The sequence below is a fragment of the Podarcis cretensis genome (genome assembly GCF_951804945.1).
Source record: "Podarcis cretensis genome assembly, chromosome: 4".
NCBI classification, from domain to species: Eukaryota; Metazoa; Chordata; class Lepidosauria; order Squamata; family Lacertidae; genus Podarcis; species Podarcis cretensis.
Window position 1 is genome coordinate 22,116,354 of NC_137173.1, and position 20,585 is coordinate 22,136,938.

The 20,585-nt window shown below is 44.0% G+C and overlaps 1 protein-coding gene across 2 annotated transcripts in view; it reads right to left on the reverse strand.

The window, feature by feature from the left end:
• Positions 1 to 20,585, reverse strand: part of GUCY1A2 (guanylate cyclase 1 soluble subunit alpha 2) — a 176,553-nt gene that overhangs the window by 61,742 nt on the left and 94,226 nt on the right. For both annotated transcript variants that reach the window (XM_079973698.1, XM_079973699.1), the window contains exon 5: positions 16,120 to 16,605. In XM_079973698.1, coding sequence (XP_079829824.1) covers positions 16,120 to 16,605 — 486 coding nt within the window. The remainder of the gene's footprint in view (positions 1 to 16,119; positions 16,606 to 20,585) is intronic.

Sequence of the window (20,585 nt, forward strand, 5' to 3'; positions counted from 1 at the left end):
CTTTATAGTTGTGTATTATAGTTGTAGATAGAATAAAGAAGATATTCTACAGAGCTGCTCTCCGAGTCGTTTATGCTCTGCTATACTCTGCTGTGCGATGACTGTCTTCTTGTGCAAGTGAATTCGGTGCTCACAACTCTAAGCTGTGAGTCCACAGCACTTTGACTTGCTCCTGTGCAGAAGGTGGTCTCTGGAAGTGCTACCCAGCTCGCCTAGCCCAGTCAGGGATGAAGTGGATGAGCCCAGTTAGTGGCACTGGCTCAAGGGCGATGCTGACACCCACTTGGGGGTTCCCCACAGGCTGCTGTGAGAACAGGATGCTGGACTAGATGGGCCATTGGCCTGATCCAGCGGGCTCTTCTTATGTTCTTAACGGAGTGAACATGAGAGCTGCACCACTAACAGTTATTTCAGTTGCAAACACAGCCTGTGGTTGATTGGTTATTCACAAGTGCATATATTGATTCCTCCCACCCATCAACCCCAGTTTGTTTCCAAGATGGTTGTTGCTATCTACACTTCTTGCCTAGTGCTGACTTACAACCCATGGAAGACAATCTCACTCAGCTACAAATGATCACCAAAGGAGAAGAAGAAGAGGAACCCATGAACCCATCGCTCCCGAACACAGCTTCTGAAAGGCCATTTTTTAACATAATGGGAGCTCCTCTCTTTTATAACACAATCACTTAAGTACCCTTATGAGAGTCTTTGGTGTCTTTGTGGGGATGTTAGCAGAATCAACTCAATGAATTAGCCAAACCTACTTACTTTGGCAAAATTCTTGACAAGTGCACATCTTTTTTTATTCCACTTCAATAACCTTTGATTAAAATGGTTCGGGCAGTGGGAGTGGAGAGAAAGCATTTGTTCTAGTTCACTCTGAGCTGATCAACAAGTTCTATAGTTTCATGAATATCTGCTAAAATAAATTCACTTGCTGCATTTCAGCTTATGTATGAGTGTGTGTATGTATGTGTGTATGCATGCATGTATGTATGTATTATTGTATTATGTTAGCCACTCTGAGCCCGGCTCCGGCCGGGAAGGGTGGGGTACAATTATTATTATTATTATTATTATTATTATTATTATTATTATATACAAACCATATATTATGTGTAATTCTACACACACACATGAAAATGAAGTTTGCATTTATAGATCAGTATTTATTGCTGCAACTGAGAGGGTGCTGCTCTCCCAAATAAAAATATTCAAGAAGCAATGCAAATCCCACACCTCAATAGTCCTCCCTCCAGTTAATGCTGAGAGAAATTGTCCACCCCTGTGCTATGTCATTTGCAAACTGTAAAAGAGCCCAACTTTTAGCCAGCTTTTCTAGGCAGGGCCTGAATGTGCAGAATTGGTGTGAAACTCAATATACAGTATCCCAGAGTTGCCATTTCCCTTTCTCCACAAGCCCTTTGAAGCAACACTTTTGTGCGTTGCATCCAATATTACTTCTGCTCATGGTAGACGCATTGGAACTGATGGATGCAGCTAATTTAGAGCCATTAATTTCAATGGGTCTACTCAGAGTAAGACTTAGTTGGCTACAATCAATTGTTCTTAGGCATTCCCTAGTAAGCCATATCTCAAACCCAGGTAATATACATTTTTTACTCCTCCTCTATCTGTATTTTATTTTTCTATTTTCACATTTATTTTTATTCACCATATCCATTATTTTTATTGTATCTTGTATGTGTTTATGCCAATAAACCTTTGATTTTAAAAAAAGAAAGTCAAGAGCAGGACCCTGCATTTAGCCAAAAAACAATCTGGAAGCCAGAGAAACTCACAAAAGACCAGTTTCACATGTTCCTGGCAGCTAGCTAGTGCTTGACAGAAGACATGCTGCTGAATTCTGGGCCAACTGCATGTTAGTCTTCTAGACTGTCACTACAAAGCACATTGCAGCAATATAGTCAAGCCAAGATGTTACCATAGCATCCATGACAACTGCCACATTAATTTTAAGGCGAAACAGATGGATGTCAACAACAAAGTTAATGTGAAATCTGACAGATCTTCCTTTTCCCTCCCGCACATTCCTTTCTGTGGCATACAGAACAGACTGAGTAGGGGGCTTCTTCTCCCTTACGCCATTGGTTCAAAACTATGCTTAGCCATACCATGGTTTGGCTTAGCATGAGAGTAGATTGCGGTTTCTTTGCTACCTCCTGGTTGTTTAGTTGCTGTGCCAAACTGAGCTAAGTCATGATTTGGCTTAGCGCGCAGTCTGAACCTGAGCTTGTGATTTTGTTCCCTCCAGACTAAACACAAGCTGTAAACCAAGAGCAAAATTCTTCCCCCAGAGCCTGCATGCTCACACTAAGCAATGGTTTGCCTTCGCGTGATGTGTGAACCAGACCTATAGCAACAGTAACATTTAGCACGTGAATATAGAGGAATACATACACGTTTTCCATTGAAAAAGAAGAGAGAGAATGAACCTCAAAAAAAAAAAAAAAAAGTTCTACATGTTGTGATCTTGGATCTTAGGACAACCTTGCTGCCTGATAGTTTTATAGACAGGACTGCTGTTTGATGCTGCTGTACCTCTGCTTGCCTGCCAATCAAACTGCAGGATGCTCTCTGCCTTGATTTCAGAGATTTCTTTAGCCTTTGCTGGAGACTGCCAATAAAATAACCCCTCCCTGCCTTCCTCCTGTTGTATCCCTTTTATCTATTTTGTCTAAAAGCAAAGTACAGGGGACTGACAGAAAAGCAAAAGCGACTCAGAACATGAGAACCTGTGCTGGCTTTGTGTTGGTGCAGCAATTATTATTTTTTAGTTTGGGGTATATCATCCACCTTCCTCCAACCCAGGGGCGGAGGAAGTGGGGTGCAGTGGGGGTGGTCCACCCCGGGTGTCATCACTGAGGGGGGTCACAAAATGTCAGGCGGCACTCAACGCAGGGCCTGCAGTGTGCCCGAGTCATGCATCTCTCCTGGGAGTGACACAGTGGCTTGGGCACCCGCAGGCTCCATGCTGCCCCAAATGGTCTACCCACTGCCTCCCCCTCAGCTGTAGGGCGGCTGAGTGGGAGGAGGCAGGCAGACTTCTCAGAGGCCCCATGGAGCATCCTGCCCCGGCTCACCCTGCCCCTGGCTCCAGGCTCCTGATCAGCTTGCTTCATCGCTGTTCCAACCACAGTGAAGAACAGGCCTCACTAGCCAGAGATTAACTGAAACTCACTAGCCAGTGAGTCCTGAAATTGAGATGAATAGGGCTGGGCAATATATTAATATATCGCCCCAAACCGGTTTGCAGTTCATATCGTGATAACGGTTTCATAGTTTTTGACCTGGGAATATACTGTGAAGCATGATGTGTGTGTGTGTGGTGCCCGCTATGAAAATAATCACAATGTGGGATAAACCGTGCCATCCAATGTCTAATTAACAACAACAACAACAATTTATTTATACCCCACCCATCTGACTAGGCTTCCGATGCCACTCTGGGCAGCTCCCAACAGAATATTAAAAACACAATAAAACATCAAACATTAAAAACTTCCCTAAACAGGGGCTGCCTTCATATGTCTTCTAAAAGTCAGGTAGTTGTTTATTTCCTTGACATCTGAGAGGAGGGCATTCCACAGGGTGGGCGCCATTACCGAGAAGTCCCTGTGCCTGCTTCCCTGTAACCTTACTTCTCGCAGTGAAGGCCCTTGGAGTTGGACCTCAGTGTCCGGGCTGAACAATGGGGGTGGAGACACTCCTTCAGGTATACTGCTCCATCCTTATTTCAGACATTGTGATATATCAGTACATATCACAAAGCTAAAAACCAGATATCACCCAGCCCTACTATTCACCTCTACATATGTAGAGTTCCATTTCAGATATTGTGATATACTGATATATTGCAAGGTTTAGCTGGTAATATCCTGATGTTGGAAACCAGGTATCGCCCAGCCCTAGAGATGAGTTCTCAGAAGATGTGCTATGAAAATTCACTCAGCAGGAGAGCCAGTGTGGTGTAGTGGTTAAGAGCAGGGGACTCGTAATCTGGTGAAACGGGTTTGCTTCCCCGCTCCTCCACATGCAGCTTCTGGGTGACCTTGGGCTAGTCACACTTCTCTGAAGTCTCTCAGCCCCACTCACCTCACAGAGTGTTTGTTGTGGGGGAGGAAGGGAAAGGAGAAGGTTAGCCGCTTTGAGACTCCTTCGGGTAGTGATAAAGCGGGATATCAAATCCAAACTCTTCTTCTCGGCATGGGGAATATGAACCTGAGCTTGCTGCATCAGACCAGTGGCCCTAGCACTCTGTTCTGCCTGCAATTCCTCAACAGCTCCCAGTGTAGCAACCTCTATCCTTGATCGTCTTCCGCTTGTTCACAGCCTAAGTTGCTGTTCTTCCTTTTAAAAAAGAAGAAGCTATCAGGAGACTTTCACACATCTCCTGCATGCTGCCTAGTTTGGCACTAAAAGGATGTAATCTTTAACATACTTAATTGGAAGGAAGTCCCACAAAAATAAATGGGACCTGCCTTCAAGCAAATGTGCTTAAGACTTGCGTTTAAGTGCTCCTCTGTATTCTGCTTTCATTTAAAATGGATGACAACTGTTACATTCCTTTTAATATGTGCCATTTTTATCTTCTCTCCCAAAATGCTTTATGAATTAAATATAGGGAAGAAGATTAAAAGGGGAGAAATAAAGAGGCAGAATTTTTTTAAAAAAAAAATTGGTTGCACAAGCAAGGGTGAAAAGAAAGAATTTTCAGGAAGAACTCAGAATAGATTGAGAGTTGATTAGATACAAGAAAGCTATTCCTGGAGAAGAGGAGAAAGATACAATTCTGATTGAGAGTCTGTCTGGGATTACCTAAAACAGATTAGATAAGAGCACAGCCAGGCTAAAGCTCCATCGATCCTCAGAGCTAAATTTAAAATAAAGAATTGCATTTGAAGCACCTTGAAAATATCTCATTCAAGACAGTCCTGTGATTTTAACAACAACTTGACAACTTGATTTGGTAAAGATATTTGTGCATGATCTCTTGCCCATTTGCAAGGCAAAGCTATGCACCATGTGACCCAGGAAGCCAAACCAGGGATACTGGCGTCTTAACAGACCATGAGCTTGAACCTCTTGTGATAGTGAGGCATCTAATCATAAGCCTGCATTTTTATTAAAGCTTATATGTTTAATCAGGGCTTGTATTTTAAGAATGAGCTTAAAAATGTTCTGTTTCATGCCAGGCAGAAGACCAGTTGCCTAAAAACCTTGGCAAGATGTTTTTACTCCTAGACAAGGGGCCCCCCTGATTTATAGCAGAAAACAATTCTCAAAGTCGTAAAAAGGGAATTACAGGCTGACAGCCAAGGTTACACTGACCCTACAAATTAAGGGTTGATAAATAGTAAAATGAGCCATATCTTCTTCCTAAGGTTAAGAAGGTCAAGAGCAGTGAAAAAGCATCTAGCTGGCAGAAAGAGAACATTTTCTGGGAAGTCTTTTCTAAAGCTGTTTCTTTCTTAAACTAAGATCCTTTTAAGATTTCTTTTCCTTTTAAAAGGTTGTTTATGTATTAAATATATTAGTTTAAATATAATTATGCAAAGGATTTAAGAAATGCTAGATTCTTATTTCATATAGTTGTAAGAGTTGTAACTATCCTGAAATTAAGTCAGCCACCAGCCCCCCTTGCCAGACAGAAGACGCCAGTCGAGCACTCCTGATATATGGTTGTCAGGCCTTTTGTTTAGAAACCTTCAAATGAAGGAGATCTCTCAATGTTGATGTGAACTCAATCCTTGACATATGCTTAAGATAAAAATTCAAGATTAATCATCTGTTTTGGAAGGCAATAGGGCAAGGAGGGCAAGAGGTGAGCTGGTAATTAAGATTCCTTGTTGAGACACATGTAAGATATATTACTACTTATTTGTCATTTATAGATAGAAGAATATATAGCTTTTTGATTTCCATAAAAGGGCAAGAGGAAATGGGTGTATCTTTTGTGATTGGTTCTAGCAAACAGCCAATAGGAATTTCAACCAGGCTGATTGGACAGAGGCAGCCACAGGAGGAGCAAGGGGGCTGGATTAAGGAAATATAAGTGCTGGCCAGAATGGCAGGAGGCCAGGCCAGAGCTTGGTAACCATATACCACTGTGCCTCATATTTATTTGTCTGACAAATAAATTACTATTTTAATTTCTCTATTGCTGCGTTGAATATTTCATTCCAGCTAAGCGTTAACCACAAGCAGGGTGCTACAATAGGAAGCCAAAGTTCAATAGCTTCATTTCCATATGTGGAAAATGCTTTTAGTGCTTTCGGAACATTTTAGTTCCACTCGCTGCTTTATTTTTTGTCATTTTTTTTTGGGGGGGTGTCTTTTTAATTTGATACACTGCTTACCGTGTTCTTTGTTCCCATTTGTTGTGCAATCAGCATTGAGGCACTTCTCAAAAGGCAAATTACAAACCCTGCAGACAGGGAAGAGGGCAGTGCTTCCCCTTCCCAAACCCGTGATGCTGATGGCTGGGAAGGGGTTTTTTGCTTTTGTTTTCTTAGCAAACAATAAAACATATATTGGTCTTAACACTAAAGACCCAACCTCCCGTCTATTCCATATTTCAATTTCATATTACTTATTGCCAATACACACTTTTATCATAATTAAACTTATTCTTAATAAATCTAATTTCTTATATCTACCTTGCAAATTATTACTGAAGTTCCTCGAATGCTGCAACAGAATTTAAACTACTATATTTATTTTTCAGATATTCTTTGAAAACCTCCCATTTTGCAACAAATTCCTGTTTTGATTTATTCTTTATTTTTTCTGATAGACCATCTAATTCGGCATATTATGTCAGCTTTTAGATCCAATCTTGTATAGAGGGGATTTCATTACTCTTCCATTTTGCTCCGATCAAAACTCTTGCTGCCGCCGTCACATATAAAAAGATACCCTTCCTCTTTTGTGGAATATCCAAATCTGTTATTAGGCTGGGAAGGGGTTAAGAGTGTGCTGCAAGTTGAAGGCCAGGGTGGAAGCTCTGAGCCGTACTGCAGCAGAAGCCCTGAGCTTTGCCCAAGTGGACAAGAAGTTATCACTGCTTAGTTCTCTAGTTGGCGGCAGCCAGCAGAAATCAGCCCAAATCAGCTGCCACTGGCAGGTCTCCAGTTGACAACAGCCAGGAGAACGCATCAGACCAGGGTGTCTGAGAGCACCAGAGGATTTGGTATCCACTGTCTCCAAAGCCTCCTGGATCCCTTGGGGGTCCTGATCCTCTAGTCCCTCCGCTGTGCTTTCCTGGATCAGCCGCAGTGAAACCAGAAAACACTCCACACTTTTCACCACAGGCACTGCAAGTGGCAGCCTAGGCTTCCTACTCCCATGTCACAGCGCAATCCTAAGCACGTCTCCTCAGAAGCTAGTCCTACTGGGTTCTATAGGGCCTACTTCCAGGAAAACGGGTGCAGAATTGCAGCCTTTATAAGAATGTCAGTAAAAGTATAAGCCACATCCACATGTTTTTCTACATGCCAAGAAAATCCAATTGTGGCCACTACTTGCAAGAGTCGTCATAGCATGCACACCAGTGACTAATCGCATCTATTCAACTCTTTGAAAGTTTATAATGGTTTACATACATTCTCCTTTATTCACACTCAATTATGCCTCATATTCTCATGCTCAGGGAGCTCTAATTATATTCTTTGCCATACTCAGCTTATGCTTCTAATAATACTCAGGCCTAGGAAAGTAGATTAATACTCATATTCAACCATACAAAGAGAAACCTCCACCACTTTTACTTCTGTGTTGCAGCAGGATTTGGCTGCTGATTCAAACCTTAAATCTTCTGCAGACCTTCATTTTCCTGCAGTTTCTTTCTCCGTGCAAACCTGAGGCTCCTTCTTCCAGCGGCGTAGCAATGCTGCATCCACAAGGGAGCCAGGCTTTTGAAAACCAGCCTACGTGAGCAACACACAGTCCACTGGTTGGTGGGAAACCATTCCCAAGCGAACGGGAAGAGATTCCAAATGGCAACCCATCCATCTGCTTAAAAGTGTGATCTTCTGAGGGCTGCCTCCCCTCTGCAAATCCCAGTTCCTTCCCCAAGAGTCTAATTATGAAGCAATTGCTTTCGTGAGCCCTACAGGCATTTAAACACTCCCTTCCTTTCTCTCTCTCTCTTAATGATCTTTCACACCGGCAAGCCCAGGAAAGCACTGGTTCTAACACCTCTGCTTAGCAGTCAGGGCAGGAAGCCTCGAGAACCCAGGATAAAGGGAAATTCTGACGAGAACAATGTGTTGAGCCATAGACAGCTATTTTCAAGGGAATGGAAAGAAGCAATCAATTCTCGACATGTACTCTCTCTACCTGATATTAAATGACATTTTGTCATTCCCCCCCCCTCCAAGTAAAAAACAAAAAACAAACACAAGACATTACAGCAACTGGCAGTTTAAAACCTCAACTATATAAAAAACAAAACACATGGGAGCAATTTTTCAAAAGTGCACAGGAATCACGATTTTATCTTAAGCATTTTTTTTCTACTCGGAAGTAAGTCCTATGGAGCTCAATAAAACTCTTCTGAACGAGGGCTTGCATAGCAGCAAGCGCCTTTGGATTTGATTGGACTTGCTTCTGAGTAGGCATGCATAAGATTGGGCTGCTAGGCTCAGTAGGTTCAACTGAAATCAGAGGGATTTAGTTCAGTGCATATGATGAGGCTGTGTAAGCCACAGTTTTGTCAGTCATAAATGGAGTATGGATCACCCTGTCGTCAGAGAGAGAATCATCAGAAAATCATAGAGTTGGAAGGGACCCTGGAGTCATCTAATCCAACCCCCTGCAGTGCAGGAATCTCAACATGTGGGGCCTCATCCAATCTGAAACCACACCAGCCCCTGTTTAGCTTTGCAAACATACTAGCAGTTTTATTGCTGCACCAGTAGGGTTCATCATACATAAACTCCTTTTAAAACCAAGGAGGCTGCAAGCCTTCCCCCAGGTGAATCTGTCATTTTCAGATTCTCAATTTTCCAACAGTAAATTCAGTTCTACACATTTCTGAATCAGTTTATGATAAATGGCCTTTTGGAAATGCATTGGCCTTTTTTGGTGACCAATTCTCCTAGTATACAGCACACAATTTTGTATGTAATTTCCCGTTAAATACATGCCTTTGAAAACAATCTTCCCCTAGCATATCTTGTATGTTATTTACACCAGCATTTGCATTTTTATGCACATTGCTTGGCCAGAAAACCAACTGCATTGCAAAATTCGGAGCTGCCTCTTTTCTTAGTAAAGCTTCAAGGTGAATCCCGTTTTTAATCTTTGCAGCAACATGCCGGCTGCTTTGGTGGCATTTCTGCCGATCAAAGGGCTCACGAAAGCACATAAGCCATGATGAATATAAAGTAAAACAACTTAAGTTGTCAAGCCTATTTATTTAATCAGATTTGGTTATCAGATTTATATCGTGCCCATTCACTAAGCGATTTAGAGTGGTATACACGGGATCATATTACTGTATTCTCAGAAAAGACTGCTTGGGGAAGATAACCTGAAAGAAAGGGTGATTTGCTCAAAGTCAATCAGTGAATGCCATTGCTGAGCAGGGGTTTGGACTCTCTAGCTCATGGGTAGGCAAACTAAGGCCCGGGGACTGGATCCGGCCCAATCGCCTTCTAAATCCGGTCCATGGATGGTCCGGGAATCAGCGTGTTTTTACATGAGTAGAATGCGTCCTTTTATTTAAAATGCATCTCTGGGTTATTTGTGGGGCCTGCCTGGTGTTTTTACATGAGCAGAATGTATACTTTTATTTAAAATGCATCTCTGGGTTATTTGTGGGTAATAGAAATTTGTTCATTTTTCCCCCTTCAAAATATAGTCCAGCCCCCCACAAGGTCTGAAGGACAGTGGACCGGCCCCCTGCTGAAAAAGTTTGCTGACCCCTGCTCTAGCTGAAACCTAGGCCTTTTAATTTCCAAGTACAAAATTTGTAATTTTGGTGGGATATAACCCACCTAAGATTGTGCAAATATTCATCTTTTACAAGCCAGCTCAGGTCATTGTTTCCTTGGCTTTGTCTGCTTCTGTACTGACCCACGCCATTGGGTTATGAAGAAGATGCTCAAACTAGCCAGGAATAGAGATATTTGTCTGAGGGCTTATCCACACTTCCTGCTTTCTCCCAGGGAAAACGGCTCTTTAGAGCTTAATTGGAGCAAATAGCAATTTGAATTTTCTCCAGATCAACGTTTGCTCCGATTTAGAGCTGAAGTGTGGGTTTTCCCTGGGAAAGGAACGTGGCAAGGGAGAAACTGCTTGGGTGTCAAGCAGAAAACCTCTCAGACCTGTACTTTCTAGGCACAGGACAAATGAAAGTGTGGCCACTATTGAGGTCTAGGAGAGCTGCCGCCACCTTGCTACTGCAGCAAAGCCATTCGCGGCACTCCTACAGGGCTCTCTGGCAGTGGGTCAGCCATACCCTGGGAGGGTCCTTCTTCAAAGTGGCGCATATTGAGAGGGGCAGCCCCAGGGAGTGCCTGTGCCACTGCCGCTTCGCAAATGAGCAAACATTGCTGTTAAACTTTACAAGATTGACAGTTTCCTGCTGTTGAAGTTGAAAGGGTATTTTCTACCACTGTGGCAAAGTGGAAGCAGAGCAAGCACTCTCTTACCCTGCCATGGCATGGGAAGACCCTATGTTCCCCTGGGTCCTTCATCAGAGCAAAACACGGTTGTATGTAATGCTCTTGAGAGCCTCAGCATGACCACAGCTGCTGCAGAGGGAGGTAGCATCAACTCTCCCTCAAATAGCATCATTACTTGTGCGAGCCCTTTTCTGCTCTACTCCTGCCCATTTAAACATTGTTGCTGCTTCCTCTGCTTTCTTGCCTTAACCATAAAAAGGTAAAGGGACCCCTGACCGTTAGGTCCAGTCGTGGCCGACTCTGGGGTTGCGGCGCTCATATCGCTTTATTGGCCAAGGGAGCCGGCGTACAGCTTCCGGGTCATGTGGCCAGAATGACTAAGCCGCTTCTGGTGAACCAGAGCAGTGCACGGAAATGCTGTTTACCTTCCCACTGGAGCGGTACCTATTTATCTACTTGCACTTTGACGTGCTTTCGAACTGCTAGGTGGGCAGGAGCAGGGACCGAGCAACGGGAGCTCACCCCGTCTCAGGGATTCGAACTGCCGACCTTCTGATCGGCAAGTCCTAGGCTCTGTGGTTTAACCACAGAGTCACCCGCCGTCCCTGGCTTAATCTTTGCAGCAACATGGCTTAACCATATGGACGATCAAATCAGGTTTCATGTAGTGAATGGGACAGTATTCCCATGCTGAGAAGGAATGACTAAAGGGAATCCTTTCTTTGGCAGAAAACGTGAAGAAGAAAAAAGAAAAAAGTTAAGAGGAGCTTCTGCTCAACTCTGGGGCAAGTTAACACAGTAATTCAAATTGTTCTGTGAAAACTGAAGCTCTCCATTTCAAGTTGCTTCTAGCAACAGTGAATTAAGCAGCAATTCTATGATCATTTACGTAGCAAGTTCCACTGCACTCAACATGGCTGTATCCTGTACAGGACTGCATTGCACACATAATGTTCTGCTTGCCTACATGCATTTTTGTAAAAAGAGAGAGAGAAGAGCGTAGATTATGGCTCTCCTCCCCTTTGCTATCACGTAAGCCATCTCCTTTGTGATAATCTAATATCTCTATAGCAACTACACCAATTACTTACATAGGAGAATAACATCAGGGAAGTATATTTTTAGATGTCGTTTAATGTGTAATTTAGCAGCAGGAAACAAAAAGGCGAGCCACCTCCATGCCAGCAAGTGCTTTAAGACCTACAAACCAGAATCTGAAGATGTCTGATTTAACCTTTGTTTCACGCTTGCGCCAATCTCTTTTAATTATTATTTTCAATGCCACACATTTTCTTGACGCAATGTTTGATTTGCTTTTTCAATGCAATAACTGCTCTAAATGAGTTCTGATGCCCCCCCAATCCTGAGATCAATCTGATATAAGCCAGGTTACAAATATTTCAATCAATAAATAAAATAAATATACGAAACCTGCTCTGCTTCAGCACATTTGAAAAGCTGTACATAACACTCATCTATGCAACAATACGTCTGGTGGTTTGTAGGGTTGTTTCAGGTATTTTAAGCTACTTATGCAAGATGATGATCCTGTTTTATGAAAAAATAAAAAATGTGACTTTACATGGGGGCATTTATGGCCCTGCAGCTACATTGGTGCAAGGGAGCTTCATGCATGCAACACAAATTACTATTCATCTCCTATCCCCTCCAGCCCGCTCCCATTCAACTTCAAAATTAGCTCCAGAGGGTTGGGGGATCCTCAAGAGCAGATGAGGGCAAGGGGTGGAGAGAGAGAAAAAACCAGGAGCACCATTGTGCCAATGGAATCCCCTTGGTACAGCATTGGACCCAACCTCCGGGAATTCTAATGGATAGTCAGCATTCATAATTCATTTCATTATACCTGTGACATAAAAATAGGGAATCTGGGGTAAAGTGTCCCTGATTCAGAGAGAGAGAGAGAGAGAGAGAGAGAGAGAGAGAGAGAGAGAGAGAACCATCCCATGTTTCCAGTAAGGTAAAAAAGGTAAAGGACCCCTGAACGGTTAAGTCCAGTCGAAGGTAACTATGAGGTTGCGTCGCTCATCTCACTTTCAGGCCGATGGAGCTGGTGTTTGTCCATAGACAGTTTTCCGGGTCATGTGGCCAGCATGACTCAATCACCACTGGTGCACGGAGGACCGTGATGAGTGCCAGAGTGCACAGAAACGTACTTTACCTTCCCACCACAGCGGTACCTATTTATCTACTTGCACTGGCGTGCTTTCAAACTGCTAGGTTGGCAGGAGCTGGGACAGAGCAACAGGAGCTCACCCCTTTGCGGGCATTTGAACCGCCAACCTTCCGATCGGCAAGCCCAAGAGGCTCAGTAGTTTAGACCACAGCGCCACCCGTGCCCCTACCCTGTTTCTAGTACTCAGGCGGCAATGGGAAGGAAAATTGATTTGGTTCACCCTAAGCTGCACGTCCTGAAACAATTCACTAAGTCAAATTAATCTACTTCTCCAGATTTTGTCACCCACTTCTCCAACCAAATATATACAAAGAAGTTTATATTAAGGGGGCATGGCGGGGCGGGGTAACACGCATATAACAGCAAAAAAACCAAAAATGCTTTTGGTTGATGCTTTTGAATTGTGGTGCTGGAGGAGACTCTTGAGAGTCCCATGGACTGCAAGAAGATCAAACCTCTCCATTCTTAAGGAAATCAGCCATGAGTGCTCACTGGAAGGACAGATCCTGAAGCTGAGGCTCCAATACTTTGGCCACCTCATGAGAAGAGAAGACTCCCTGGAAAAGACCCTGATGTTGGGAAAGATGGAGGGCACAAGGAGAAGGGGACGACAGAGGACATGCTCTGGTCCATGGGGTCACGAAGAGTCGGACATGACTAAATGACTAAACAACAACAACAAAAGGTGGTAAAAGCAAGTAAAAGCTAATTTAAAAATGGCATGCAAGACAGAAATGATAAAATTATCATCTAGTGATATAGTAAGAATAACAGGTCCTACCACACCCCAGCATTCATCACAGTAGTAGCAGCTGGCACCCCAGTTCATGACTGGGAATGAAATAGCAGAGCCCTCTGGGCCATATCAATGACTGTTTTTGAAAATTCCCTCTGTTTCAGAAGTGGCTTGTCAGGCAGTGCAGAGCTGCTAATTTTTGAGAAATGCAACCCCACCTAATTCTCTACATGCTTTTCTTGGATCCCATCCACTTTCTGCCAGAAACCATTGGCCCTTCTGGAAGAAACTTTACTGCAATCTCTTCATCAGAGACCAAAGAGTTGATCCCACAAGTGAACCCAAGTTGTGAAAAGGATCAAAGAGGTGGTGTGTCAAGCAACTGTCTGTTTCTATGCCATCCCTCCCCCCCCCCTCCCGGTTTTGAAGTGAAATGCAGCAATTTCAAGCTCACAGACCTTTCATTCATTCACATAACTGGTACCAGAAACTCCCTATGGGAACTCATGAGATTGATGCTTGGCTGGAACCAGAGCCCTGAGTGATCCTAACACAAGCTTAAGACAAGCCTGATAGATTTAAGCATTGCCTTGCACAGTGCCTTAAACAAAGCACATTGCAAAGCAGAAGACACCAAAACCTGAAGGACAGCACAAGTTTTCAAGGTGATGCTGCAGAGAGTGATGGATAGCAGCAAATGGATTATTTACAGTGATTTGGGGTCCAGTCGGGCAGCCGCTGATAAATGTGGCCATCCATAGCAGAGAGAGAAATGCCAGTGGCCTTCGCTGTTCGCAGTCACTAGAACGATAAAACCTTGGTTTTCTGTTCAAGAAACTCCCCGCATGAATATGGATTAGGGAGGCTCAACTACAGCTGTGGGAAATAAAAAACACCATACGGCAAGGATGTAAACAGAATGCAATTAAGCTTCAGTGCGGTTAGGGGATGAAGGGAGCGGATAGCTTGTGATTTATTTATTTTTATGTAGTGTTCAAAGTGTGGCCCTTTGGAGCCAGAAAAAAAGGTTTACCTCCTTTAAACAGCCTCCTCAAATCCCTCCGTACTTGTTTATGTTGGACTCGGTACTTAGAAGGCAACATCCAAATATTTTAAATTATAATGTCTTAAAATATGGCAAGGCTCATCCTCAATTGGTTTACAATCGTTTTTTTCCCCTATCATGCAAACCTTGAAGGAATTTCCTTGCCTCCTAAGCATGCTGGAACTACGGACAAAGGAAGCTGATTGATGGATAATTAACTACAGCGAGAAATTCTTTGCATCAAGCTGTCAGGTACTTAGAAATAACAATCACCTGGAAAGTTTGGGGGTGGGGTGAAAAACATTTGCCTGCTATGACTTGGATCTTTTTTTTTTTTTTTTTTTTGAGGGATGAGACAAGCTATTTTTTTTCTGTACTGAAAGCTGGCTGGATTTTGAGATGGCTGAACAGATGTAGTTACACGATTGTTAAGTACCCCACTACTACGGACTCAACATATGTATTAAATAAACAGAAGATGGTCCAAGTCTCCAGTCCTTTTTCCTCCAAAGAGGACTGCCTTAAGAAAAACTGTCTCTCATCAACTCCCATGAGGGCTCCTACCACTGAAAAACAATGGACTTGGACACTTCCACCTCACATTATATCATAGCTGTCAACTTACAGATTTGAAAATAAGGGACCAGCAACCTCAAAAATAAGGGATCAGCAGCCAAAATAAGGGATTTTCCAAGCACAGGTATGTTCAACTTCTGAGCCCCTCTGAGCCAAAGGCAGAAAGCTCAGCCAGCAGTCAAACGAAGCCTCAAGCGGTGGTTCCCACAGCACAGCAACCCGGCAAAGGGGATGCCGCAAGGAAAACCACTGTCACCTCTCCGCTGGGAAGCGCTGAGCAAAGGCGAGTCCCCAGGCAATGCTGCCGAGTTGATCGGCCCAAGGCATGCAAGCTCCACCCCCCAGTCATTCTTAGACTCCTTATTGGGTGATCAACGCAGCCAAACAACCCAGTTGGAGCCTCCCTCCTCCCTGGCCGGCAGGGAGGAAGGGAGAGGAGCTGCTTCCTTTGAAACCCGGGAAATTTAAGGGACATCATCAGTGAGGGACACAGCGCTGGGATAAGGGACTTTCCCACCAAATAAGGGACGGTTGACAGCTATGCATTCTATAACCAGCACCCCAAACATAGCCTCTCTCAACATTTCCTTCTTCCATGCCTCCACAACTGATGGTTTTGTAATTAAGTGCCATACAGCTCCACGAATCTTCCCAGCATTTAGCCACAATCTCTGAACCCTCATTCCAACCTCAATCTGCAGAAAGAGTGAGTAACAATTCCGTCAGTAGAAATACGATTGCTTATTCCACCAATTCATACCATACCAAAATTGTCCTGTCCACCCCAACTCAACTGCCCAGTGATCACCACCAGTCATCTAGACCAACCTTTATTTTACTGAGAAAACGATATCCTTACTATGCTATTGTCTAGAGGAGTTTAATAGGGCCAGAGGGAGCTGAAGGGTGTTACCTTATAGATATCCAGGAATCCACACTGATGGTCAAATCGTGTGTAGAGCTCGTTGAGCATGCTGATCACCTGCATGGGAGTGCACTGGGCGCAGACCGCCGTGAAGCCAACTATGTCAGAAAAGAGCATGGTGACATCGTCGAACTTCCTGGCCTGAACTTGCTGCCCTTGCCACAGCTGCTGAGCCACTTCTTCCGGGAAGATGGAAATAAGGAGATCCACTGTTTTCTTCTTCTCTTCTTCCAGGGCTTGATGTGTTTGTTCCAGCGTTGCCTTCAGCTTGTCCATCCGTTTCTTCAAGCCGTCCTGGGCTTTGGCCTGCTCCCCAACGAGGATGACGTCGCGGGTGGCATCGTGAATTGGTATGTCTGAAAGGTGGAGGCCTCGGCCCATGAGCTCATCCAGCTTGTCCACACAAGGAGAGCCCAAAAACAAAATGGAGTTTGATTCCGGGACGTGAATCATTTGTCCTTTGATTTCCATCACCTGCAAAGTACACAAATGTAGTAATAATATATATATATATATCAAAGATTATGGGATAATATACACAGTGACTTGCGATCTCGATCACACACAGTCTGTAGTTCCTGGCAGTAGGAGTACAATATGGGCATGTGTCAGAGCTGCCTCTAGGTCCCAGCTCACAGAGGACCAACGCTAGGCTGTCGTAATGTACAAAAGTCTTTATTGAAGTTCAGTTTCCATTTCAAAGCCGCAGCGCGCAGCCCTACGTCTTGAACCTTAGATCGGCGAAGTCCCGTCTGAGTCTCCTCCCCTCTGACACCAGTTTAAGATCCTAGCCCTGCTCCACCTTTTCCGCTGCTCTCTCCTCCTCTGGGTCCTCCTGCCCGCTGGGGCATTGCCCTCTCTGGACTCTTCCGACGCTGAGTCGCTTAGCTCCTCCCCCTGCCTCTGGCGGGCTTTAGGACCCGGTTCCCAATCCTCATTCTCTGCTGTCCCGCGCTCCTGTACATTTGAACTTGCCTCTCGCACCAACCCAGTGACCTTCCTCCTAACCGTTACACTAGCTCTGTCACTGCTTCCCTCTTCCGGGATACTGGCCGGATCTGACCTCCCCTCCGTTGTCCGACTCTCCGATGGAGGCGTGGTCAGCCCTGCCTCGTCTTCTCTCCCTGGTGGGGAATGCACTGGCCCCGATACTTGGGACTCTTCCCCCCCACTCTGCTCTGGTGGGGAAGCTGGTCCTGATTTCCAACTACTGCTCTGGGAGTCCCTGCTGCCCCCTTGCTCCTGGGGCGTTCCCCTTGGGAACCCCCTACCCCTAGCCACTGGCGCCCCCTTCTGTGAATCTTCCGATTCGCTGGAGAGGCTCATGGAATCCCTCGGGCCACTGTCATCTCCTACGCTCCCCTCGGATTCTTCCCCTTCGCTCTCCATCTCCTCTCTTCCCTGTGCCTCTGCTCCTGAACCCCTGACAGCATGTCTTTAAGTTAACACCTTACATTAAAAACCTAACAGTACCAAATTATCGAAGGTTATTCACCAAAGCCAGACTAAATGTCTTTCCTTCTGCAGTGTTGGATGGCAGGTTGAGAGGAGTTCCCTACCAGGACAGACTTTGCTTGTGTGCTCAAGACATTGATTCTATAAAACATATTTTGCTGCACTGTGCGAAATATGAGCAAGCCAGGGCCGAACGGATATTATCCTTGCTGGTACCTTTCCCAGGAAAATCAGAGGCTCACTATGTCAGGTTCCTGTTGGAAGACCAGACAAATGCTAGAACATTAGCAGTGGCGAAGTTTTTATTGGTGGTTGCAAGAACCAATGATCCCTATCTTTAAGTCTGAACAAAATGCTTGTTTAACCTGGAGGTAGGCTGTCTGAATTGTGCATTGCTTTTAACGATTTGTTTGGTCTCTGGACCGTAATAAAGATTGATTGATTGATTGATATACATATTAGCAATTATGCATGGCTAGACATCTCAAAGCAAGCTTTCAAAGGTCCAAAGGAGAATTTTAAGGTGCTTCCTAAGATGCACAGAACTACAGTTACAAAGTACCTTGGGAGGTCATCAAATCCCTGCTCAGTGCAGGATGGAATTGCAGAATCCCTGACAGATGAACATCCAAGCATCTACTTAAATACCTCCAGAGAAGAAGAGTCCGCCACCCAACCAGCCACTGTTTGGGAGGGCTCTATTTCCAAGGTTCATCTTATAACATTAACGCCAGGTAATACATATAAACATCAGCTTACAGGTTCAACTAATTTGCCCATTATACATTCTCTGTATATCTAAAGTCTGTACAGTCGTACCTTGGTTCTCGAACGGAATCCATTCCAGAAGTGTGTTCGACTTCCAAAACGTTCGGAAACCAAGGCACGGCTTGCAACCAATTGGAAGCCGTGGAAGCCATGTGGGACATTCGGGTTCCAAAGAGTGTTCACAAACCGGAACACTCACTTCCTGGTTTGCGGCGTTCAGGGGCAAAAACGTTCGACTCGCAAGGCATTCAGGACCCAAGGTACAACTGTATATAGATCTTCCTGGTAGCTGATTCTCAGGACTACTGACAATGCTCAAGAATGCTGATAAATTACACCAGAAGACAACCCCCCCCCCCAAAAAAAAGAAAACACAGAGAAAGAAAATACACAATGAAAATTGCAGATTAAGTAGGGATTCCGGATTCCATCAAAGTTGCAAGGGAATTAATAAGTTTTCGTAAGGGTTTTTTTTAATGTAAAGATGTAGTTAGAGAGACACGTGCTAGGCCACAGGGTCACCCCAAAAGCGCAAATGCCTGCTGACTGAAAGTGGGATCCTCAGATGGAGGGCTGATTCACACACTGTCCTCCTAATCCCATCTGCTGGGAGTAAAGAGCATATCCAGCATAGCTGCATATAGGTGGTCCTGAATGTAGCAGCTGTTGGTACAGCAAGATATTAAAATGCTCACCTCATTTTTATTTTAAAAACCATATCGTACTTGATCTGTAAATAAGTTGAAAAGGGCACATCAGGAGGACGTTTAAACTCTGCAGAACAGAAGAATCTTCCTCAGCAGTTTGCAATCTGGGTTTTGATGTCTCTCCCAGGCTTACTCATGTTTTGTTGCTTCATGCAGAAAAACTGCTGCTACTTTAAAAGATTTTTACATTCATTTGGTTTTGGTAACATACATCTAGGATTCAGTTATCGGCAAGCCATTGGAGACACTCACTAATAGGATGTTGGAGGAGTAAACCTGGCCAGCCCTGTTCATGTGCCAAAGGGTATTAGTATTATACTAATTAGTATTAGTATTATCAGTATTATACTAATACTAATTAGTATAGAGTCCCATGGACTGCAAGAAGATCAAACCTATCCATTCTTAAGGAAATCAGCCCTGAGTGCTCACTGGAAGGACAGATCCTGAAGCTGAGACTCCAATACTTTGGCCACCTCATGAGAAGAGAAGACTCCCTGGAAAAGACCCTGATGTTGGGAAAGATGGAGGGCACAAGGAGAAGGGGACGACAGAGGATAAGATGGTTGGATAGTGTTCTCGAAGCTACTAACATGAGTTGACCAAACTGCAGGAGGCAGTGGAAGACAGGAGTGCCTGACGTGCTCTGGTCCATGGGGTCACGAAGAGTCGGGCACGACTAAATGACTAAACAACAACAACAATTATCAGTATTATTTTACTTAATCCAGTATTAACATGATTTATGTATTTATTTTTTAGCTGCCACTCTTCTGCTTATTATTATTATTACACCTTCAGTGTGCAAGGTATGGAACAGCGTAAAAGAAACAAGCTGTAAAAAAAAGGTAGTGTTCCCCATACACAAACATATTTTTAATAATAAATTTAGTTGTGTCATAAAAGTTGCACTTGCAACATCTTCTGTCAACCTGGAACTAGAGTTCTTATTAACTCTGGTAACTGTGAACATTTGCTCCACAAGAGTTTGTCCTCACAGGGTTTTTTCTGGTTCTTGACTATAACACTGCAAAATTGTTCCCAGCTTGAAATCAAATCCCAAAGGACTGAGAGGCTCACAAAAAGTAATTTAGGGAAAAGGGAATCAAATAGAAAGAGACAAATTTCAAAGTGTGATGGGGGAATACAATCATTTAAATTCTTGAGACGTTCACAAAGTTAACTTGTTCAATTATATTGGGGAGGAACCTCCATATTTAGAAAATACCTTGTTAGGCAATGCACTATAAACATGTGTAGGACTGCTCTGTCACAATATTCTGGAATTATTATGATTTAAATGTCTCCTAAACTGCTGGGTAGATATGGACCCAGTGAATTACCTCTCCTCCTACTCTGAGACCAATGTAAGGTCAAGGAGGAAATGAGTTCGTTCTCTCTCAATAAAGGCAACTGCTTGAATCTCTTAAGTGATGGTGGAGCAACCATTTAAGGCATGGATGGATAACTGCAACCCCCATGCACTCAATACAGCCCTGCAGAACTCTTTCGGGGCCTTGGGAC